Source organism: Mustela putorius, unplaced genomic scaffold, assembly GCF_011764305.1.
Source record: "Mustela putorius furo isolate JIRA1106 unplaced genomic scaffold, ASM1176430v1.1 tig00003845_pilon_pilon_pilon, whole genome shotgun sequence".
Taxonomy (NCBI): Eukaryota; Metazoa; Chordata; class Mammalia; order Carnivora; family Mustelidae; genus Mustela; species Mustela putorius.
The window spans coordinates 10,465,871-10,489,283 of record NW_025421998.1 but is presented as its reverse complement, the minus strand read 5'-3'; the positions used below and the strand labels follow the sequence as shown (position 1 = coordinate 10,489,283).

The 23,413-nt window shown below is 34.4% G+C and overlaps 1 protein-coding gene across 1 annotated transcript in view; it reads right to left on the bottom strand.

The window, feature by feature from the left end:
* LOC101693045 (zona pellucida binding protein) overlaps positions 1 to 23,413 on the bottom strand; it is a 106,567-nt gene that overhangs the window by 22,069 nt on the left and 61,085 nt on the right. The window contains exon 7 of the mRNA XM_004739400.2: positions 13,420 to 13,597. Coding sequence (XP_004739457.1) covers positions 13,420 to 13,597 — 178 coding nt within the window. The remainder of the gene's footprint in view (positions 1 to 13,419; positions 13,598 to 23,413) is intronic.

Sequence of the window (23,413 nt, the reverse complement as noted above, 5' to 3'; positions counted from 1 at the left end):
TAAAGTAACCACTAAAATAAAAACACAGACTTGTACTTAATAAGTGAACAGCAAGATTAATGCAATCATAAACTATATTCAGTTGATTTAATCAAATGAAGAAAACTAGAGAAAAAAGGGGAAAATAGGATGGGAAATAGAAAACAGTGAGATGATACGCTTAAACCTAACAATATCAACTGTCACATTAAGCTGGGTTTAAAGATCCCAATTAAAAGATAGATATTGTCAGATTAGATTTTTTTTTTAAAAGCAGAATCAAATTTTATGTTGCCAAACTAAATACATCTTAAATACAAAGACAAATTTAAAGTAAGGAAATAGTAAACGATATAGCATAGCATGTGTACAGGTCAGTTTTTTTTTTTAAGTATTTTATTTATTTATTTGACAAAGAGAGATCACAAGTAGGCAGAGAGGCAGGGAGAGAGAGAGAGGGAAGCAGGCTCTCTGCTGAGCAGAGAGCCCGATGCAGGACTCGATCCCAGGACCCTCAGATCATGACCCCAGCCGAAAGCAGCAGCTTAACCCACTGAACCACCCAGGCGCCCCATACAGGTCAGTTTTATGTATCAACTTGGCTAAGTAATACCTGCTAGTTATTTGGTCAAATGCTAATCTCGGCATTGCTGTGAAGGTATTGTGTAGATGTGGTTAACATTTATAATCAGTTGACTTTATTAAAGGTGATACCCTGATGGGACTGATCTACTCAGTTAAAAGGCCTAGGAGCAGAACTGAGGCTCCCCTTCCAGCAGGCCCACCCTATGGACTTTGAAATTGTTTAGCTAGCTATCAAAATCACATAAGCCAATTTCTTACAATAAATCTCTAAATATATAGTATATATTTTACTGATTCTATTTCTCTGATGGAACCTTGACTGATAAAACCTATTAACACTAACAAAAAGAAATCTTTATTACTTAATTGGCAATGTTAACATTAAGCAAACTACTAGTCAGAGGAAGACCATTATAAGGATTATTTTATAATGATAAGGGTGTTAACATAAACAGGAGGATATAATACCCTTAACCATTTATGCACAAAATGGCAGAACTTCAAGTGAAAAAAAAAAAAACCTGAAAGGAATATAAAAAGAAATACATAATTCATTCACTTTCATAAGAAAGGTACATACCCTTCTTGAAATTATTAATATAATAGACAGAAAGTCAGTAAGGATATAGGAAATTTAAATAACATTAACAACCAAACTGACCCATTCGATATTTACAGAACAGTCTACCCAATGAGGGAGAAATAATATATTTTGTTAAGATATTATTTATTTGAGAGAGTGAGTGAGAGAGAGAAAGAACAAGCAGGGGGAGAGGAAGCAGCAGACTCTGTGCTGAGCAGGGAGCCTGATGAGGGACTCAATCCCAGGACCCTGAGATCATGATCTGAGCTGAAGGCAGAAACTTGGTAACTAACTGAGCCACCCAGGTGCCCCATCTTAGCATGTACACGAGATCCTACATAGGACTATCAGCTGATTTCTCAGCAGAAACCTTGCAGGCCAGAAGAAAGTGGCATGATATACTTAAAGCGCTGAAGAAAAAAAATCCTATACCTGGTAATAATGCCCTTCAAAAATCTGGGAAAAATTAAGCTGTTCCCAGATAAAGAAAAGCTGAGGGAGTTCAAGATCACTATACCTGCCCTAAAATAAATGTAAAAGGGAGTCCTCCCAGTAGAAATGAAAAGAATGCTAGACAGTAACTCAAAGCCAGGTAACTATTAAAGATCTTTGGTAAGGTAAATATATGAGGAGTATAAATATGGGTATTAGTATTATTATTTAGATTTGTAACCACATTTTTGTTTTCCGAAGGATTTAGGAGACAAATGCATAAAAATAATTACAATTTCTGTTTTGGGGCACACAATATTAAAGATATAATTTGGGACACAAATAATTTAAAGGGAATGTAGAGCTTTTATATTTGAATAAATTTAAGTTTGTATCAGTTAACATTAGACTGTTAGAAAGTTAGGTTGTCATATGTCATCCCCATTATAACCACAGAGAAAATAGTTTTGCTATACATACAAAGGAAACAAGAAGGTAATCAAAAAGTATCACTATAATAAATCAACTAAATAGAAAAGAAGGTATAAATGGAAGAAATAAGGAACAAAAAAGTTTTAAGAAGGGGCGCCTGGGTGGCTCAGTGGGTTAAAGCCTCTGCTCAGGTCATGATCTCAGAGTCCTGGGATTGAGCCCTGCATAGCATTGGGCTCTCTGCTCAGCAGGGAGCCTGTTTCCTCCTCTCTCTGCCTACTTGTGATCTCTGTCTGTCAAATAAATAAATAAAATCTTAAAAAAAAAAGTTTTAAGAAACACAGAAAACAAATAATAAAAAACCTGAGGTCCTTCCTTAAAAGGAATAAATTTAAATATAACTGGATTAACCTCTTTAATCAAAAGAGACCACATAGCAAATAATAAAAAATGATGTGACTACAGTTAACCATGAGAGACCCAAATGGACCTAAGATGCAGATAGGCTAAAAGTAAAAAACAAAACAAAAAACAAAACAAACAAACAAACAAAAAACAGAGAAAGTTACAACATGCAAATAAGAACCAAAAGAAAGTTGGGGTGGATACCTAATTATCAGACGAAATGGACTTTCAGACAAAAACTGTTACAAAATAAAAGGATGAGACATTACATATTGATGAAGGACAATTCAGTTCATCAACAAGACAGAGCAATTATAAACATGTATGCATCGCACCTAACAACAGAGTCCCAAAATATATACAGCAAAATAATAGAATTGAAAGGAAAAAGAGTTATTCAAAATAATGACTTGAAAACCCCACTTTTAACAGTTAACAACCAAACAAAATATCAATACAGGGCTTGAACAAAACTATAAACCAACAGGACTTAAGAGACATACACAGAAGCCTGCACTAGAATAGCTAGATAAACATTTTTATCAAAGGCACATGGGACATTCTACAGGACAGACCATAAGTTGGGAGACAAAAAAAGAAGTCAATACATTTTAAAAGATTGAAATCACTGAAGTATCTTTTCTAATCCCAAGAGAGTAAAGCTAGAAATGAATAAAGAATGAACAGTGGAAAATTCACAAATATTTGGAAATCAAACAATATATTCTTAAACAATCAATGTATTGATTAACAAACACAAAGTAAATAAATACTATGAGAGAAATAAAATTAAAAATACAATATACCAAAACTTATGGGATGCAGGAAAATATGTACTAAGAGTTTCATTTATACCCACCAACACATACAACAAAAAAGAAGCAAGATCTCAAATTAATAAACAAGCTTAAGGTATTAGGAAAAGTGGAACAAACTGAGCAGAAAGCAAACAGAATGAAGGAAATAATAAAGCTTAAAGGTGAGTATAATACATATATATATACTACATATAATATATACAATATGGAAAAATCAACAAAACCCAAAGTTGGTTCTTTTGAAAAGATCCACAAAATTGACAACTTCATGCAGACTAAGACTAAGTGAGAAAAGACTCAAGACACTAAAATCACAATACTAGTGAATGTAGGAACATTACTACTGATTTTACATATTACATAAATTATATATGAATAACTATACACCAACAAACTGAATAACCTAGATGAAATGGGAAAATTTCTAGAAACACATGCTCCACTAAAAATGACACATAAAGAAATAAAAAATCTGAATAGATCTATAACTGAATATATAACTGGTAAGATATTGGATCAATAACCAAAAACCTTCCCATAAGGAATAGCCCAGGATTACACAGCTTCCCTGGTGAAATCTACTAAAGTTTACAAGAAGTAACACCTATTCTTTTTTCAAACTCATCCAGAAGTTTGCAGATGAAGGAAAACCCCCAGAGACTACCATTACCCTGATATCAAAATCAGACAGCACAAGAAAAATACAGTCCAATATCCCTTATGAGTATAGATGTAAAAATACTCAATGAAATACAAGGAACTAAATGCAGCAACATATTAAAGGATTATACACTATGACCAAGTGCGTTTTATTCCCAGAATGCAAGAATGATTCAACGTATGAAAATTTGATCAGTGGAATACACCAAATTAACAGAATAAAGGGAGAAAAAACCCCAACATATGCTCTTCTCAGCAGATACAGAAAAAACATCTTCCCAATGTCAACACTCATTCATGACAAAAATAATCAACTATGAATGGAAGAAAAGTTCCTAAACATGTTGAAAGCCATACATGAAAGACACACAGCTAACATCATATTCAACTATGAAAGATTGAAGCTTCATCCCCAAGATCAAAATCAACACAGATGTCTACATTTGCCATTCATACTCAACATATTGGATGTTCTAGACACAGTAACCTGGTAGGAAAAAGAAAAAAAAAAAAAGGAATCTAACTGAAAGTGAAAAATAAAATTATTTCTGTACATAGATCTGATCTTATGACTCTAAAAATAACCCCTATGAGTCCAATAAACAAATTTAGCAAAGTTGCACCATATTAAGTCGATACACTCATTTCTAAAATCAACAATGAGCAATTCAAGAGGAAATTTTAAAAATCATTTACAATATCATCAAAAAGAATAAAATGTTCAGAAACAAATTTAAGCAAGAAGGTAAAAGATCTGTACAATGACAACTATACAACACTGCTGAAAGAAATTAAAGAAAACAAAAACTATTGGAAAGATCTGTATTATTGGATTAGATGACTTAATATCATTAAGGTTAATATTCTAATACTACTCAAATTAATCTATAGATTCAATGCAATCCCTATCAAATAAAACCCCAATTGTGTCAGTTTTTTTTTTTTTTCAGAACAAAACCAAACATCATCCTAAAATCCATACAGAAACTCAAGTATCTACAAGTAACTAGAAAATCTTGAAAAAGAAAGGGGAAATTGGAGGAATCCCATTTCTTGATTTCAAAACTTATTACAAAGCTGGAGTGTCTGGGTGGCTCATTTGGTTAAGTGTCTGACTCCTGATTTATGTTTGGGTCATGATCTCAAGAGTCCTAGGACAGAGCCCCGTGTTGGGTTCAACATGGGGCTCTGTACTGGGTGTGGAGCCCGCTTGGTATTCTCTCCCATAGCCCCTCTCCCTGCTTGATCTCTCTTTAAAAAAAAAAAAAAAAAAAAAAGAACAAATTAAAAAAATACCTTATCACCAAGCTATAGTTACCAAAACAGTGTGGCATAAACATGGGCACAAAGACCAATGGAAAAGAAGAGCAATCCCAGAAATAAACCCTCCCATACATGGTAAACTAATGTTTAACAAGAAAGCCAAGTTCATTCCATGGGTAAAGTATAGTCTTTTTAACAAATGATTCTGGGAAACTGAATACCCATATGCAAGTGAGTAACACTGGACCCTCACCTTACATCATCTACAAAAGTCAATTTCCAGAAGCCCTACCACGATACACCACTCCCCTGGAGATTAGGTTTCAGCCTATGAATTTTGGGGGGATACAAATATTGTCTACATCAATAAGTTTGGTGAAAGGTATCCCAAAAGCTTTGTACATTTTTCTAACTTTCCTGAAGCCTACTATTATAGCAAAACAAAAAGTTCTAAAACTATCAAGCACCTAGATATAAAAAGAAGCAAAATATTTGTAAGACCACTGAGAACAATTACAATGGGGAGACATTCACTAAAGATGTAAAGGAAGATTTTTAAATGAAGATTCATAAACATACCCATAAGCACACATGTATGCACACACACACATTAATTAACTGGAAGATACAGTATCGGTAGGGTGGCCATTCTCCCCAAATAGATTTATAGATTCAGTGAAGTCATGATCAAAATCCAATAGCCATTTTTGTAGAACTTGACAAACTGACTGAAAAATTTAAATGGAGGTGCAATGGCCTCATGATGCAAAAGGACCTGCCTTATCAGAGATCAAAACTCATGAAGTTACACTAATTGGTGAAGAGATCGGTAAGTATTGTAACAAAACAAGAAGTGCTCAGAAACATATCTACCTATACAAATACAAGTGAGCACACAGCAAAGCATGAACTTCTCAATGAATGGGCCTGTGAAATTGGGCATTCTGTGAAATGAAATCAGATTGCTTTACCTAATACAGTACTACTTTACATAATACAAAACAATCCAACTGAGAGATGCTATACCACCCACTTATGCTTAAACATAAGAGTCACACTTCATTCCTCTCAACTTCTCCAAGCTTTTACAATCCATGCATAATTTTTTTTTCTTGTGCCTCTTAAACACACTAAACCTATCGCATTCTCTATGGTCATGGCCAATAGTACCTTATTAAGCAGGCCATGCTAAGTCTGGCCTTTGTATGTGTCTTCTCTCTGCAGGAAAACTCAGTTCACAGATCTCTGCATGATCTGCTTCTTATCACACGGGGCTGAACTCAAGAGTCACTTTTTGAGTGAAGCCTTCCCTGAAGTCCAATTAATGTAGACATTCAGTCCTCTGTCCAAACCCTACTTACTCTCCCTGATGGTCAGTCTCATTTGAACCCTCAGCCTAGTGCATTTCCCTCCCTTCTCCTAGAACTGACATCAACAGACTCCGTCACACAGGTCCCTTCCCTTTGCGTCTGGCCAGAGAGGCTCCATTAGAGGACTGCAGTGCAGGGCATGTGTTCCCCTCTTGCTAGCTGTGGGTTCTCTGTAGTGACTGCCTCATCATATGCCCATAGCCTGCACCAGGCAGTCCATCTCTCCAGCACCAGCCCTTATAAGTTTCTGCACCTTCCTTCCTCCTCTTTATCCTTCAAAACTAGGGATGGAAAATGTTTAAAGCTGTTGTAGTCCTAGATGCCTCAACATACCTTACTGCCCCCCTTCACTCTGCCCAAACCTCTAACAATGGCACTTTCATTAAATGTTATTCAAAATACTAGTGAGTAGGCGTCTGTTTTCTGTTTGGACCCAACTGATAAACTACAGTATATCACATCACCTTGTTGAATGTTTTTCACTGGGCCTATCACCACATGTGATGATTTTATTCACTTCTCTCTTTATGAGTTGTTTGACCTGATGAATTTAAACATCAAGGAAGTAACTTTTTAGGTCATTCATCAATGTATCCCTAGGGCCTTACACTTAATAATAATAAGTACCATATACATATTACGAGATTCTAACACATTTCTGGTTGGATAAGGCATAAAATGATGCCATTATTGTAATAAAGGTATTTATGAGTTGCTGAAAGCTAAGCAGGAATTGGCTCATTGAAGGTACAGCAAGTTATGCTCTGAAGCCAGGGTTTTATTACCACAGGTTTGGAAGCGAAGAAATGAAGGGATTGCATGTGGAATTTAGAAGTACAAGTGAGAGTAATGTGAGGTGTGGACTGAAGAGACGAGGGATGGCAGTTAGGAGGAGAAGATGATTGTCTCAGGCACACACAGAAAATGGAATTCAAAGTAGATAATTATAATAGGAATAGAGACAGAGAAATAAATTCGGGAGAAAGACACAAAATAGAATTTAACTGTGGTGGGGGGCAGTGAGGGAGAAAGAAAGGAAGGAAAAGGGAAGAAAACCTCATGGAATGTTGTTTGGTTCAGGAGCCTCGAGTGGGAGGGTGGGAGCCCCCGGAGCATGCAGTGACGTGAGTAACACAGGCCTTGCTTTACTTGGCCCTTAGGGTCTGCTTTTTACTCTTTGGGAAGTGATGCTCCGAGTCCAATAAAAGAAGTTCCAACAAGTCTGTAATTACACCTTTATTGTTGGAGAGGTTAAAATAGGGTAAAAGCTTTAATCTGAAATAAAATAACACACCAAAAAATATCCAAGTCAAAATGCTCACTTTCTAAAAGTAGTGCTCACATTTCTGTAAATTTGTATAAGGAATCACTGAAAATATATAAGTTGATTAAGTGTAATTATAAATCATCTTTAACATAGTAGTAAAAACAAAAAATAATCTAAAGGTCCACATAAACAAAATGCTAAAACAATTTTATTGTTAGCTGTTTCAAATAAATAAAACTAGTACAAAGACAGCAGAGTAATACAGAACTATAACTTAATAGAAAATAATTCATAATAATTTCATTATTCCCACTGAACCATCATTAATAGCTCTATTAAAATTATAAATTTATGAAGACAAAGATCAAGTGACACTACACAGAAATCATAAGTTTGAATCATTAGAGAAAAAAACTCCTTGCAATTTTAATTTTTTTTCTTCACAGCGCCTTTAACAATGGTGTTCAAGCTGAGGGAAAAATTTAATATTGTCACATTTTATAATGAAATATAACCCATGGAGAGAAAAAAACAAGATATAAATGTACAATATGACAAATATTTGCATAGAAACCAATCTAGAAACAGTGTAGGCTGTAACACAGAAAACTGGCATCTTCCCAAAATTCCTCCTGTGCCCCCACGAATCATACTCCCTTCCATCTCTCCAGAAGTCAACACTCCTCTGCTGTGTCTCATGAATGAATCTCTGTAACAGTGGTTAGCTATGCCTCAGTTGTAGGTTCTGTGGTAGTTAGCTTCCTTCCCAGGAGCTGCGTTTATAAAATGTATGCGAATGCTTGTGATCCCCACTCATTGACTGCCACTCTCGTGAAGCATTCCACTGTATGAACAGATCACTGTTTCTTCATATGCTTTACCATTAATGGACATTTGGGCTGCCTCTGGTTTGGGGCTATTACGAAATATACAAAGATGAGCTTTCCCTAAGAGCTGAATGCCAGTCACGCAGTGGGTGTACTGCGCATTTATTGCACTGCCAAGCTGTGTTCCAAAGTGGCAGGATCTCCATTCAGGCAGGCAGGGCGTAGCGGCTCCCCAGGGGCACTGCACCCTTTTCAACACCTAGTTGGTCACAACTGCTTACTTTCTGCCAATTTCACAGCTGTGGCAGTAGGATCTCATTCTGTTCTTAGTTCATATTTCTCTAGTTACATAAAGTTTGAACCTATTTTCACATATCCATTGATCATCTGGAATTAATCTTTTGTGAAGTAAACTTGTTAAATTTCCTATTTAAAAATTTTTTTTTTTAATTTTTTTACAGGTTCTTTATTTATATGCCCTGGGTACTAGTCTTTTGTTGGTTATGTCCACTACAAATAAATTTTCTCATTCTGTGGATTATCTTTTATCTCTCTGCACTGTCTTGATAAACAGAAATACTTAATTTAGTAGAAAAATTATCACTTATTAAAATTAGTGATTTAAAAAAAATAAAATAAATTAAAAAATAAAATTAGTGATTTTTTGTGCTTTTTTTCAGAAATTGTTTTTCTGATCCTAAAGACATGATGATATTTTCCTACATTATATTCTAAAATATTTACAGTTTTTCTTTATGTATTATGTCTACAACACCTCTGGAAGTGATTTTTGACTGGTTCCAATTTCACTGTTGTTCTATATGGCTTGGCATTCCAGTTTTACTTCTCTGACAATTTTTGGTTTTTGTATTTAAAACATGTTATTTATTAAGCATTCACAAATTTAGCAATATTATATTATTTTATCATCTTTGGTAGATTTATCCTTTTATCATACTGTAACGCCCTCTGTGTATACAGTGAGATTTCTTGCCTTCAACTGTTTTCTCAATATCAGTTTTTTCTTTTTAATCATTATTTTTCTTGGTTTTTGGATTTAAAATTAAAACAAAGGTTGAGGGTTTGCATGTCTAAGCAGAATAAATTTCAGAGTCTAAGAGCGCTTTTAGAAGCAACTATATCTATTAAACAATTCACTTTCACTGCATAATTAAAGTACATAAGGACTTTATTACTAAAATCACTTAACAAAATCATCTCAAGATGTTTAAATACTCTAACCTGTAACCTAGTTATTTCTGACCACTCACATAGACACTATACCACTATCAAAGATCTCCTTGCTTGATTCTTCCTGGGATTCCCCAAATTTGAATGTACAACAGCAAATCTTATCTATAAAGAAAGCAACAGAAATTAACAACACTGTATAAACTATTACTAAACTACACAATCAATCCTCAGAAGTCCGTGAAAAACAATGTTTCACTAGTAGAAGGGAAGTTTTATTATGTAGGTACTGCCTTACCAATGTTACTACTATTAAAGCACTTCCCTGAGGTATTACCAGACCAACACTAACAGGAAAGCACTTTACCAGCTGTTGCCATGCCCACACTAACACTCAGGAATCTCTAACCTCCACATGTATTAGAATCACCTAGAAAACTTGTTACAGATGTAGATGTCTGCTTCCCATACATTGATTTATTTTGACAAAAATCTTTGGGTATTTTTATTATATTATTATATTATATTAGTCTATTATATTAGACTTTTAAAACTACTGCAATAATTTAAAGAGGAAGAAAAAGAAGGTGAAGTGTGATTATTATGTCAAAAATGTTATTTAACATACAGGTGTTCTTTTTTTTGTTTATTTTTGAGGTGATAAGAATAAAATAAACATAAAAAACAAGATATACAGGTTTATATAGAAATAACAGAAACTACAGAAATTACCAGGAAATATTTCAGAATCTTATGTTTTAAAAAAAAATCAGAAAACAGTATAATACTCTAGCTGGTCTTTGGTTTTGTATTATGCTTAGGATACAATTAATGAAATTAAGAGACGTCTATGATTCACAATTTAATTAGAATCTTCTCTTTCAGGGCCAAAATGATTGACAAAATCATGCATATAATAAGCAATGCTAAATGTGAAATTAAAGAAGTATTTCACAGTGAAAATTAATTTAAAACGTTACAAAAATTAGAAAAATTCTACACAGGTAGAAATGTTAAGGCTCTACTAGTTTATAAGCAAGTAATCTTTATCTGTCATGGACAAGTAAAATTACATGAGTGAAATAAGACATCCAAAAGAAAAGACAACACCACTACTCACTTCGCCTACTGCTGAAAAAGTAAATAACCTTCTCTCACATAATGAACATTCCTGTCCTGACCAATCTCCTTTGTTAAACATAAACTCATGGTGTTTTCATTTTGGAAGTAAGTGGCTTTACAAAGTACCTCCTAGGTTTTATTTGCTCCTTCTAGTAGTCCATTTATACGCAAATGAAGTTCATTTAATACGTTAATTTTGTCCTGTAACCAGTGGCAAATATTTTATACTGCCTTCCAATTCAAAGAATGATTTAAATGTCTTTTTGGGTAGTAAAAGTTCTCTAAAAATTGAGTGATGGCCTCCTGTAAGATAGACAAAAACCACTGTGTAAGATAGACAAAAACCACTGTATATGATGGTCACATTAGACTTAACTGATTTCTGCTCAAAAAGCAAGTTCAGTCTCACTTCATTCGTCTAACAGACAATAACAACACAAAGAAGATTCTAAATTAAAATATTTACCATATGATGGCGTGAGATGAAATTTAGCAAATCTCTAGTTAATAAGTATACTGAGCAACGATAATTATCCCATAAAATTAAAAAAATAAATTTATTTCTGTCCTCTACTCAAAAGATGTGGCTCCTGCTGCCACATTAAAGTTGAGCTATTCCACTTTGCTCTCTAAACCCCACTAAGCCCGCAGCTCTTCTCTACTCCTCCTCTAGCCCAAATTATGCAAAACTCTCCCAGAAACCTGACACTCCTTCAGGCCCTACCCTGGAAAGTAAATGCTACCCCTGCACCTTCAAAGACAACAAGTCCAACATCGTTTCAAAGCAATATCTCAACCACATTCCCTGTGACCCAGGCCATCTGTAACTCAGTTTCCTTAATATTATCTCCTTTTCACGATCTTCCCTGCAGATTAGCAGACCTCTTGTTCCTTAACTGTTCCAAGGATGAATCTCTCCTGTCTCTAAACAGACAGAGGTGGGCAGAGACCATGTTTCTGGGAGAACAAAATAGTAGGCAGAAAATATTTTTGAGACTTGTAAGTTTCCTTACATGCTCTGTCATCAGGAGTAAAATAACTGATGAATAACTTCATCAAACAGTACAGTGCATAACAAACCGAACATTACAATTACATGGCAAAACAAGAAAATCTGGTAACTGTATTATTCTCCACAATTTTATAAATGCACAAAAATTTTAGTAATGAAATTTCTGTGCTTCTCAGAGAATCTTGTTATTTTATTTGAAAGAGCTATGCTTAACTATTTCGAAACTTTTGGAATTAATGAGATACAAACATTAAACTTTTTAGTTTATCTTAGGTCTTTATTAAGTAAAAATATAAATTCATTTAATAGACAGTTAAACTACCAGGTTCTGGTTCACTGTTTGGTTTTCCAGGCTTTCTTCATCATTATCTGTGCTCTGAAGTGATATACATAATTACAGACCATGAAAATAGTTAAAATTGGCATATGTGTTTTGTTTGTTACATCTGTGTCATATTTCCTAAGATAAGTTTTCAAGTACATTTTTGTCAAATTTCATATCCTTTAACAAAAACTAACCAGAGAAAAAAACTAAAATACTGACAGAACTGAAGGAAAAAATAACACCAAAGTGAAATCTAGCCAATTAAATAAAGCAAAGCAAGAATATTTAGTGCTCTATTATATGAAAAGTATTTTGATCTAACTTAAGATTGTAGAAGGAGAGGGGAAAGGAACCATCAGAGAAGACTGAATGACAATGGTACTAATTTATTGATGTTGATATTAGAAAGCCTTTAAAACAAGATTTAGAGGGGGCGCAGGTTGGGGGATGGGGCAGCCAGGTGATGGGTATTAAGGAGGGCACATGTGGTGATGAGCACTGGCTGTTATGCGCAACTAATGAATCAATGAACACTACAAACTGAACACAATAAAATAAAATAAAATAAAACTGAAGATTATCTGCCTCATTCAACTTTTGAAAACAGAAATTCAAAGACACTGAATCCATGAATTAACTCATCCTAAACAGCCTCTATAGAACTCTGTTAACAGAAAAGACAGATGAAAGCCAGAGAGTGCTCACACTCCTTAGAGCTAGGATCAAAAGTCAGAAAAAACAATCAGTAATAGAACAATTCCTGTGCTTAATTTACAAAAAGGTAAAAATATATCTCCTCTAGACTATACAAATGTAAACTCGTCAATGACTGATTCTAAACAATAACATCACTAGGCTCCTCCTAGGGTAAGTAGCTCTAAGTGACACAACTATTCTTTGAACTTCCTCCCAGACAACTGCCTAATGCTACCATCCCTTTACCATAATGTTATTACAAAGGCTGAAATCAAGCCAGCTTTTTTCCTTTTAGATCTTCAAATTCACATAGCCTTTTCAAACACTGCTTCAAATAGGCTAGAGATATATCTAAATGACAGTAAAAATAAATAATAGGCATTCACTTAGGCATCATGAAAAGAAGTTAGTTTTCATAAATATAAACCATGAAATTACAGTTCATTACATACCACAGCATTCAGGACATTTTGGATGTTTCAGGGTATTCATTCCATACCCTGGAAAGCAGCGATTAATCCAAACCATTTGGAGAGTACCTTCAATATAGTATATTTCAGGCAATGGCTCTGCACGTCTGCCTAGAACTTCTACTTGTTGATTAAAAAATCTCTCTATAAGATTTTTAGCCTAAAATTGAAATACAATATGAGAAAATTATTATCAGAAATAAATGTAATTTTAGAACAAATAAGGGTGCTTATGTACTTAGAAGCAGTGAAAACAAATTTTTGAGGTTCTTACTTATAGTCAATGGATATACATAACACATATAAAAATTAAAAGATTTCACCTATAAATATAAAATTTCCAAATGTACTTCAAATACAACCCAAAGAAACCATTCAGATATATAACCAACATTTTGATCCCTTTGGATTTTGAATAATATATGGCATATGAGCAAAATCAAAATAGCTCTTTGAAATTAAACATACTCTAAGAAACATACTCCAACAATTGATGTATTTAAAAACATATACTTTAACTTTAAAAGCATATCCCCTAAAAAGGAATACCCTCCACTCTTTCCACAAAGAAAAATTAGGTTTAAAAATAAGAGGAAATACAGTAAATACTAAAATTTCCAGCTCTGTTCTTCCAAAATTAAATTTATAAACTAACTAAAGCATCACCCTGATCTATAACTAATTGCCTTTCTACTTGTAATAACTATTCTGACTTGACTCCTAAAATTAAGAGGCTTATGATTTTCAGTGTTAAAGTGTGAGGTAGGGTCATGAATTCAAACCCTCTATAAGCCAGTTAGTTCTCCTCAATTTTATTGTTCTAACTTCTAATGCAGTCAGGAACATGAATGAATGGACTCATGGCAGTCTGTAGCCACCAAAGGTGTACTTCAACTTACTGATTTCTTCAAATGTCTAACAAATTACATTCCTTGCATGAAAATTGTAAGTACAAATGTTTTTCAATACTATTGCATTTAAAGTATATATACAACTCTTATTCTATTAGTCAATTACTCACCAACTTTTTATAGTTTAAATGGTTTGCTTTTGCTTTTGATAAATCTTGGTAAATTTGTTGCTATTCATTTGGTCAAACACATAAATTTGGGTTAAGAAAGTGCTTAAGAATTAATTTGACATAAATCTGCTATCTAATTAACCATATTTAAATGCAAGACACAATTAAAAGTTTCAGAAGACACAATCATAATCACTCAGCTTCCTAATCCCACTTCCAAGGGGGGGTGGGTGGGAATCAACAATGCTAGATATGGGAAAACCTGATAGGAACAAAAATGATCATATAAATCAGATAACTATTTCTTATTTTACCTCTAAAAAAAATAAGGGATAGATCTCTTCTTTGACAAAAATAAAAATAAGGCAAAACATTCTTTATATTTAGTATGTTTATGGTTAGCATGGGGCTAATTATTTGTACCAGAGGGTGAAACTGACAAATTCTCTCAGCTGGGTAAGGATTACAGATTTTAATGTAAAACACTTTCAACCAATTTGGATGATGTAAGAACAAATCATAATTATAGAAACTTTCCATAAATTAATTATCTGGCCTAAGATATAAAGAATTAATCTGACTGAATAAACATCAGAGTTTCTAGCCCATGCTACTCCCCCCTTCACTACCCCCCAGAGTACTTCAAACAATGATTAAGCATCTATGGAAGGAACATATTCTACAGTGACTGGTCACTAATCAGAGGACTAGAACAAGAAGCCATTACTGTTTCAACAATGAGTAGTCTGTAAAATACATGAATTCTGTAAGAGAGAAGTTGAGTAGCTTATTTTAAATAACACAATCTGTTCCATTGACCATGCCAAGTTAGGTAGTGAATAAAGGTGATTGGAAAAGCGTTAATATTTATTGTACATTTGTCCAAAAGCTTAGAAAGCAGTAACTACTTAACATCATGGGAATTCTACAACAAGCAAAACATATCATACGTAATACAAGACCACAGTCCAACCAGAGCCCCACTATCCACTAGGGGAGAGCTAGTATCTACAGGTGTTACAGATATTACACCTGTAAGTTAGAGTCCTCTAGAAATCTTTGGTTAGAACCTATATTTGAAAATCTCTGTGGAAAATAACTATGATAATCAAATGGGGATAGAATTAAGAAATAAAGAAGACAGAAGCTTAAAGGTATCTTGGATAAAATGGAAATAACTGTGAGTTTGCATAAAAAAGACCAGTGATACCGGTGCTCTGGGAGCAAATGAAAGAATAGATATCATATCTCATATGAGAAGGTCCTAAAGGAGAACTATAAAAAAGTATTGTAAACAGAAACATAAAGCTGTCATTCTCATAGTGGAATCACTGTAACATGATACTATGTACACATGACAGTGAACTGGGCACAGAACTATTGAGATAAAGTTCAGTTTCTTTCCTTCTTTCTTTCTTTTTTTGGATAAAGCTCAATTTCAAATCAGAACCAAAGCCAACAGGAAGAAAATAAAAGCTTATGTAACAATTTAAATTCTATGAAAGTTGTAATCCATTCCAGAGATACATACTGAATCCTAGCACTTCAGAAGAGAAAATTTTAACTTTGTACTGTGGGGATTACTTCAATCCTGAAGCAAAAGACAAGAGAGTCCACTCTTCATTCAGCAATGTCACTGCAGTGGTGGTTGTTCCACAAGAATTGCAATGTGCACTAGAAAAACTAGGCTTTTAAGAAGAACACTAAAGGCAAACTATATGTTTTGAAATTATGAGAGATTTAAACAGTTATATTTAAAAACTTTAAAGTAGCATATTTCTAATTGAAAAAAGCAAGCCACAGGCAGTAGGAGTACAAAAATGACATTTAAAACTACAGGAAAAGATTTCCACTTCCAACCATATGGTACGGTAGATATCCTGAAAAAACCTCCTGCTACAAATCACCTCACTGAACATAAGAGGACTAAGACCTTGTGTCACTATATTTCAACAATGATAGGGAATGAGAACAGAAAGGAAAGAAGACAGGAAGAAAAAGAGTGAAAAAGAGAGAGAGAAAGAGAGGCTAAAGATGAGGAGAGAACTACAAATGTAATTGTAGCTAAATTCCTTATTCATTTGATACTAATTCTAGTATTCGAGGATGTTCCAATTTAGCATCCTCCAGAGTATTCTAATTTGCTAGCCTACAGAGATAAGGGGGAAAAGCCTTAAATCTGTTAAAAAAAAAAAAAAAGACTAAGTAAAACAATGAACGAAGAAAAAACTTCAGCTACAAAGGGGAAATAATAAGAAAGCTTCTCTATCAAAGCTGGGGAAGGAAAAGGAAAAGGGCTGGAGTAGAACAATGGGGAAAGCAAAGACTTCTCTGTAAATTACTACATAATGATTTGCTTTCAAGAGGGAGGAAAATGGTGCTTGTACCCACTGGTCCAAAATCTAAGTGCACTGCTTTAGGGAAAAGAGGAAGATGACCTTTAGGGTAGCTGGCATGACTCTACAGCTATGGAGAAGGAGCAAAATCATAAAATACCTCCTTTAGAAGGGAGCTGGCACACAAAGTCCTAGCATTTCAGGACATTGCCCTGGAGAAAACGACTGAGTTGCTCTTAACACTTGCTATGGTTCTCAGCACCCAGCATGGCTCTACAGGATGGAAGAAGGAATACAACTCTTAGACATTCCCCCAGGAAAGAGCTAGAGAAACTAAGGAGGTGCTTCCAAATAAAAGGTTTGGGAAACTCCACCCTATCCCACAAAATCTCTACTCTGGCCATTCCCTCCTAAAGCAAGAACATGAAGATAGGAAGAAGTGACAATTTCTTTACATGTACAGACACCAAACAAGGTTACCAGGATCACAAAGAAATCATGGAAGTATGACAACAGAAACAAGCAAACTAAAAAAGCTCCAACAGCAGACTACAAGGATACAAAGATCTATGAACTGCCTAACAAAGAATTCAAAATAATCTTAAAGAAGCTCAGTAAGACACAAGAAAACACAGAGAGATAATAAACAAAATCAGGAAAACAACAAATGAACAAAATGAAAAGTCCAATAAAGAAATAAAAACCATAAAAAAAGGACCAAAGAAATTTTGGTGTGAAGAATATAATGACTGAACTGAAAAATTCAATTAAGAGTTTCAATTAAGCAGAAAAGAAATCCGTGAACTCAAAAGCAGATAATTTGAAATTATCCAGTCAGAGAAGAAAAAAGAAATAAAGCTGAAGAAAGCCTACAGGACATATTTGACACCAACCAAGTCAACACACACATTATGGAGATCCCGTAAGTAAGAAAAACACAAAGAAACAGAAAGCTAATTTGAAGAAATAATATCAAAGAATTTCCTAATCCCGGGAAAATAAACAGACATCCAGGTTCATGAAGCTTAAAGAATCGCAAATGAGTTGCACAAAGGACACCAAGAAACATTATGAATTAGGAAAGCAGCTGGAGAAAAGCAACCAATCAAATAAAGGATACACCCCGTCCTATGATACTATCAGCAGATTTCTCAGCAGAAACCTTGCAGGCCAGAAAAGTGTGTAATAATACACTTAAAGTGCAGAATGAAAAAGAACCTACCAATCAAGGATAGTACAGCCATCAAAACTGCCCTTTAAAAATGAAGGAGATGGGGAAGGAAGAAGAAGACGACAACAACGACTAAGAAGACGAAGAAGATGACCATGAAGAAGACAAAGATGAAGACAAAGAAAAAGATGAAGAAGACGACGAAGACAGACGAAGACGACAAGGAAGAAGATGACGACAATGAAGAAGACGAAGATGACGACGAAGACAAAGACAATGACGACAAAGAGGAAGAAGACAATGAAGACAATGATGAAGACGAAGACGAAGATGAAGACGAAGAAGAAGAGGAGCTGAGATCTTCAGCCAGCAAACAAAAACCGAAGGAGTTTGATACGACCAGAAGCCCCAACATTTCAGTGAGAACAGTGCCTTACAAAAAGTGTTAAGGAGAATTCAACAAGATGAAATAAAAGGATGCTAAATAGCAACATTAAAAAAATGAAAGCATAGGGATGCCCGCGTGGCACATATGGTTAAGCATCCGACTCTTGGTTTGGGCTCAGGATGTAATCTCAGGGCATGGGATCAAGCCCCACATAGGGCTCTGTGCTCAGCACTATGTGCTTAAAAATTCTCTCTCCCTCTCCCTCACCCCATCTGCCCCTTATTCTCACACACTCACTCTCTAAGACAAATCTTTTAAAAAATGGAAGTATAAATCTCACTGGTAAATGTAAATATATACACAAATACAAAATAACATAACACTATAAGGGTGACACAGAAAATTTAATTAAAGCCAGAAAAAAAGTTAAAGACATAAGTATTAATAATAAACATAACTACAAAAACCTGTTAATGGATCCGCAATATAAAAGATGTGAACTGTGACATCAATAATGGAGTGTGGGGGGGGGATAGAAAAATGTAGATTTTTTTCATGTACAGTTAAGTTATCCAGTTAAAATAGACTGTTATAAATCTAAGATTTATATATAAGCTTTATGATAACCACAAAGGAAATAGCTGAAGAAGGGAATCAAAGCATATCAATAATAAAAAAAAAAAAACCATCAAATAACAAAGGAAGTCAGCACCAAAGGACGACAGTAATGACCTATACAGCAGACAAAAAACAATTAACAAACTGGAAAGAGGAAGCCCTTACATGACAATAATTACTTTAACTATAAACAGATTAAAACCCCCAGTCAAAAAACACAGAGTGGCTTTATGGATAAAATAAGACCCAACTCGAAGCTGTGTACAAGAAAGCGATTTTAGATTTAAGGAAACTCATAGGCTAAAAGTGTAGAATGAAAAAAAAAAAATCCATCGATGAAAACCAGGGCAAGGATGCCATACTTATATCTGGAAAAAATCACCTTGACACAAATAAAAAAAAATAGTCATAAAAAAAAGTAATTATATAATGATTAAAGAGTCAATTCAAAAGAATGATATAATAATTATAAATATATCTGCATCAAACATAGAATATATAAACATATAAAGCAAATACTGATAGAACTGAAGGAAAAAATAGCATCAATATAATAATACTAGGACACTTCAGTACTCCAACTGCAATAATGGACAGAACATTTAGACATAAAATCAATAAGGAACCACCAGACTTGAACAACACTATAAACCAAATGCACTTAACAGATATATGGAACTTTCCATAAACAGTCATGTTTATAAATACATAATTCTTAAGAGCTACAAGGTGAAAGTTACTCATTCTATCAATAAATGAATGGATAACAAAATGTGGCATTTATGTACAATGGAATGTTATGCAACCTTTTAAAAGGAAGAAACTTCTAAGACATGGTATAATATGGATAAACCTTGAGGACATTAAGCTAAGTGAAATAAGCCAATTACGAAATGGCAATTACTATATGATTCCATTTATATGAGGCATGTAAAAGAGTCAAACTCAAAGAAACAAAAAGTTGAATGCTGGCTGCTAGCACCTAGAGAAGGAGGAAATTAGGAGTTAGCATGTCCTATCCACAACTGATGGAACTATTACATAGGAAAACGAGAAAGACTGTCAAATGATGTAAACAATGTTATCATAACCTAAATACCAAAAAAGAAACTCAACAAAAGCAATTTTTTTTTTCCAAGTACTCAAACAATGCTTACCAAGACAGATCATGTTCTGGACCTTCCAATAAAGCTCACCAAATCGAAAAGAACTGAAATCAATGACACCCTTTGGGTAAACACCCAGCAGTGAGATTCCTGGATCATAGGGTTGTTCTATTTTTAACTTTTTGAGGAAACTACATAGTGTTTTCCAGAGCAGGTGTACCAGTTTGCATTCCTAACAACAGTGTAAGAGAGGTCCCCTTTCTCCACATCCTCGCCAATACCTGTTGGTTCCTGTGCTATTAATTTTGGCTGTTCTGACAGGTGTAAAGTGATATCCCATTGCAGTTTTGATTTATATTTCCCTGGTTTGCACCTTATTTGCATTTCCCCATAATCTGTGATTACAAAGATGTTGAGCATCTTTCCATGTGTTGGTTCACCATCTGTAGGTCTTCTTTGGAAAAATGTCTACTCATTTCTTCTGCCCATTTTTAAATTATATTATTTGTTTTCTGGATGCTGAGTTTTGTAAGTTTTTTATATATTTTGGATCCTATCACATATGTGATTTGTAAATATCGTCTCCCATTCTGTCCTTTGTCTTTAGTTTTTTTGGTGTTTTCTTCACTGTGCAGGAGCTTTTTATTTTGATGAAGTCCTGATCATTTTTGCTTAGTTTCCCTTGCCTCAAGAGACATATTTAGTAAGAAGTTGCTGTGGCCAATGTCAAAGAGGTTATTGCTTGTGTTCTCCTCTAGGATTTTAATGGTTTCCTGTCCCACATTTAGGTCTTCCATCCATTCTGAGTTTATTTTTGTGTATTATGTGAGAAAGTGGTTCAGTTTCATTCTTCTGCAGGTTGCTGTCCAGTTTTTCCAACACCATTTATTGAAGGGACTATCTTTCTTCCATTGGATAGTCTTTCCTACTTTGTCAAGTTTTAACTGACCGTACAGTTGTAGGTCCATTTCTGGTTTTTCTATTCTGTTCCATTGATCTATGTGTCTGTTTTTGTGCCAGGACCACAGGTCATGATAACTACAGCTTTATAATAAAATTTGAATGTTGATGCCTCCAGTTTTGCTTTGTTTTGTTTTGGCTATTTGGTGTTTTCTTCAGTTCCATACAAATGTTAGGATTGTTTGTTCCAGCTCTGTGAAAAATGCTCATTGTATTTTGATAGGTATTGTATTAAATGTGTAGATTACATTAGGTAATATAGGTATCTTAATACTTGTTCTTCCAATCCATAAGCATGGAATAGTTGTCTGTTTATGTCATTTTCAGTTTCATTTATCTGTGTTTTTTATCTTACTTTATTTAAATTCAGTTAATTAACATATAGTGTATCATTAGTTTCAGATGTAGAGTTCAGTTATTCATCAATTGCATGTAATACCAGTGTTCATCAGATCACGTGCCCTCAATGTCCATCACCCAGTTATCCTATTCCCATCACCCAGCTTCCCTCCAACAACCCTCAGTATATTTTCTAAGAGTCTCTTATGGTTTGTCTCCCTCTCTGATGTCATCTTTATTTTTCCTTTCTTTCCCCTGTGATCCTGTTTTGTTTCTTAAATTTCACATATATTTTTCTTTCTCTGACTGACTTATTTCACTTAGCATAATACCCTCTAGTTCCATCCACATCATTGCAAATAGCAAGATTTCATTAGTTCTGATGGATGAGTGACATTCCAGTGTGTGCCCCTTGTGTGCACGCATATCAAAAATGACCCTTTCCATTCACTACATTTGTATCTTTGGGGTAAATACCTAATAGTACAGTTGCTGGGTTGTAAGGCAGCTCTACCTTCAACTTTTTGAGGAAGCTCCATACTGTTTTCCAGAGAGGTATTCTACCACCCCTGCATTCTCACCAACAATGTTTTATAGTTTTCAGAGCACAGATCTTTTACCTCTTTGGTTAGGTTTATTCCTAAGTATATTATGGTTTTGGGTACAATCAGAAATGGGACTGGTTCCTTGATTTCTCTTTCTGCAGCTTCCTTACTGTTATATAGAAATACAGATTTCTGTGTGTTGATTTTGTACCCTGTGATTTTATTGAATTTATGTATCAGTTTTAGCAATTTTTTTAGTGGAGTCTTTTGGATTTTCTGTACAGTTTATCATGTCATCTGCAAATAGTGAAAGGATACAAAAACACTGATTTAAAAGGATACATGCACTCCAATGTTTATAGCAGCATTATCAACAATAGTCAAATTATGGAAACAGTCCAAATGCCCATTGGCCAGATGAATGGATAAAGAAGATGTGGTATATATACACAATAGAATATTATTCAGCCATAAAAATGAATGAAATCTTCCCCTATGCAACAACATGAACAGAGCTATAGAATATTATACTAAACAAAATAAGTCAGAGAATACAAATACCATATGATTTCACTCATATGTGGCATTTAAGAAATAAAACGAAAGAGGGAGGCAAACCATAAGTGGCTTTAACTATAGCAAACAAACTGATGGTTGTTGGAGGGGAAGTGGGCAGTAGGGGAGGATAGGTTAGATAGGTGACAGGGATTAAAGAGGGCATGTATTACAATGAGCACTAGGTGTTATATATAAGTGATGAATGACTAAATTCTACTCCAGAAACCAACAAAACACTACAAATTAACTAACTACAATTTAAATAAAATCCTGGAAGAAAAGAAAGAAAATAAAACAAAGGAGTGAAGGAAAAAAAGAGAGAGAGGCAAGCCAAGAAACAAGACTCTTCACTAGAGTACACACTACTGGTTACCAGAGGGGTGGGGGGGGGCAGCGTGTAAGATGTGGGGAAAACAGGAGATGGGGAATTAGGAGTGCACTTCTCATGATGAGCACCAGGTGATATAGGGAAGTGTTGAATCACTAAGTTCTACACCTGAAATTAGTATTATACTGTATGTGAACTAATTGGAATTTAAATAAAAATTTAGAAAAATAAAATCAATGATATATGAAAATATGTGAGATGCAGCTAAAGCACTGCTGAGTGGAAATTTACAGCACAAACCTTTATATGAGGCAAGGAAATAAAAAAAAACACTAAACAAAGCCCCTATCTCAAGCAACTATAAAAAGAACCGGAAGACAAAAAAGAAAGAGAATAGAAAAAAGGAAATAAGATGGAAGTCAAATTTAATGGAACTGAAAACAGGAAAACAATAAAGTCAATATCACACAAAGCTAGTTTTTCATAAGATCAATAAAATTAATAAATTCTAGCAAGAGTGACAAAAATAACAGAGAAGACCAAACAGAACGATTAGCAATGAAATGGAGAGTATTACCAACAGGTGCTGAAGGTCAATAACAGAAA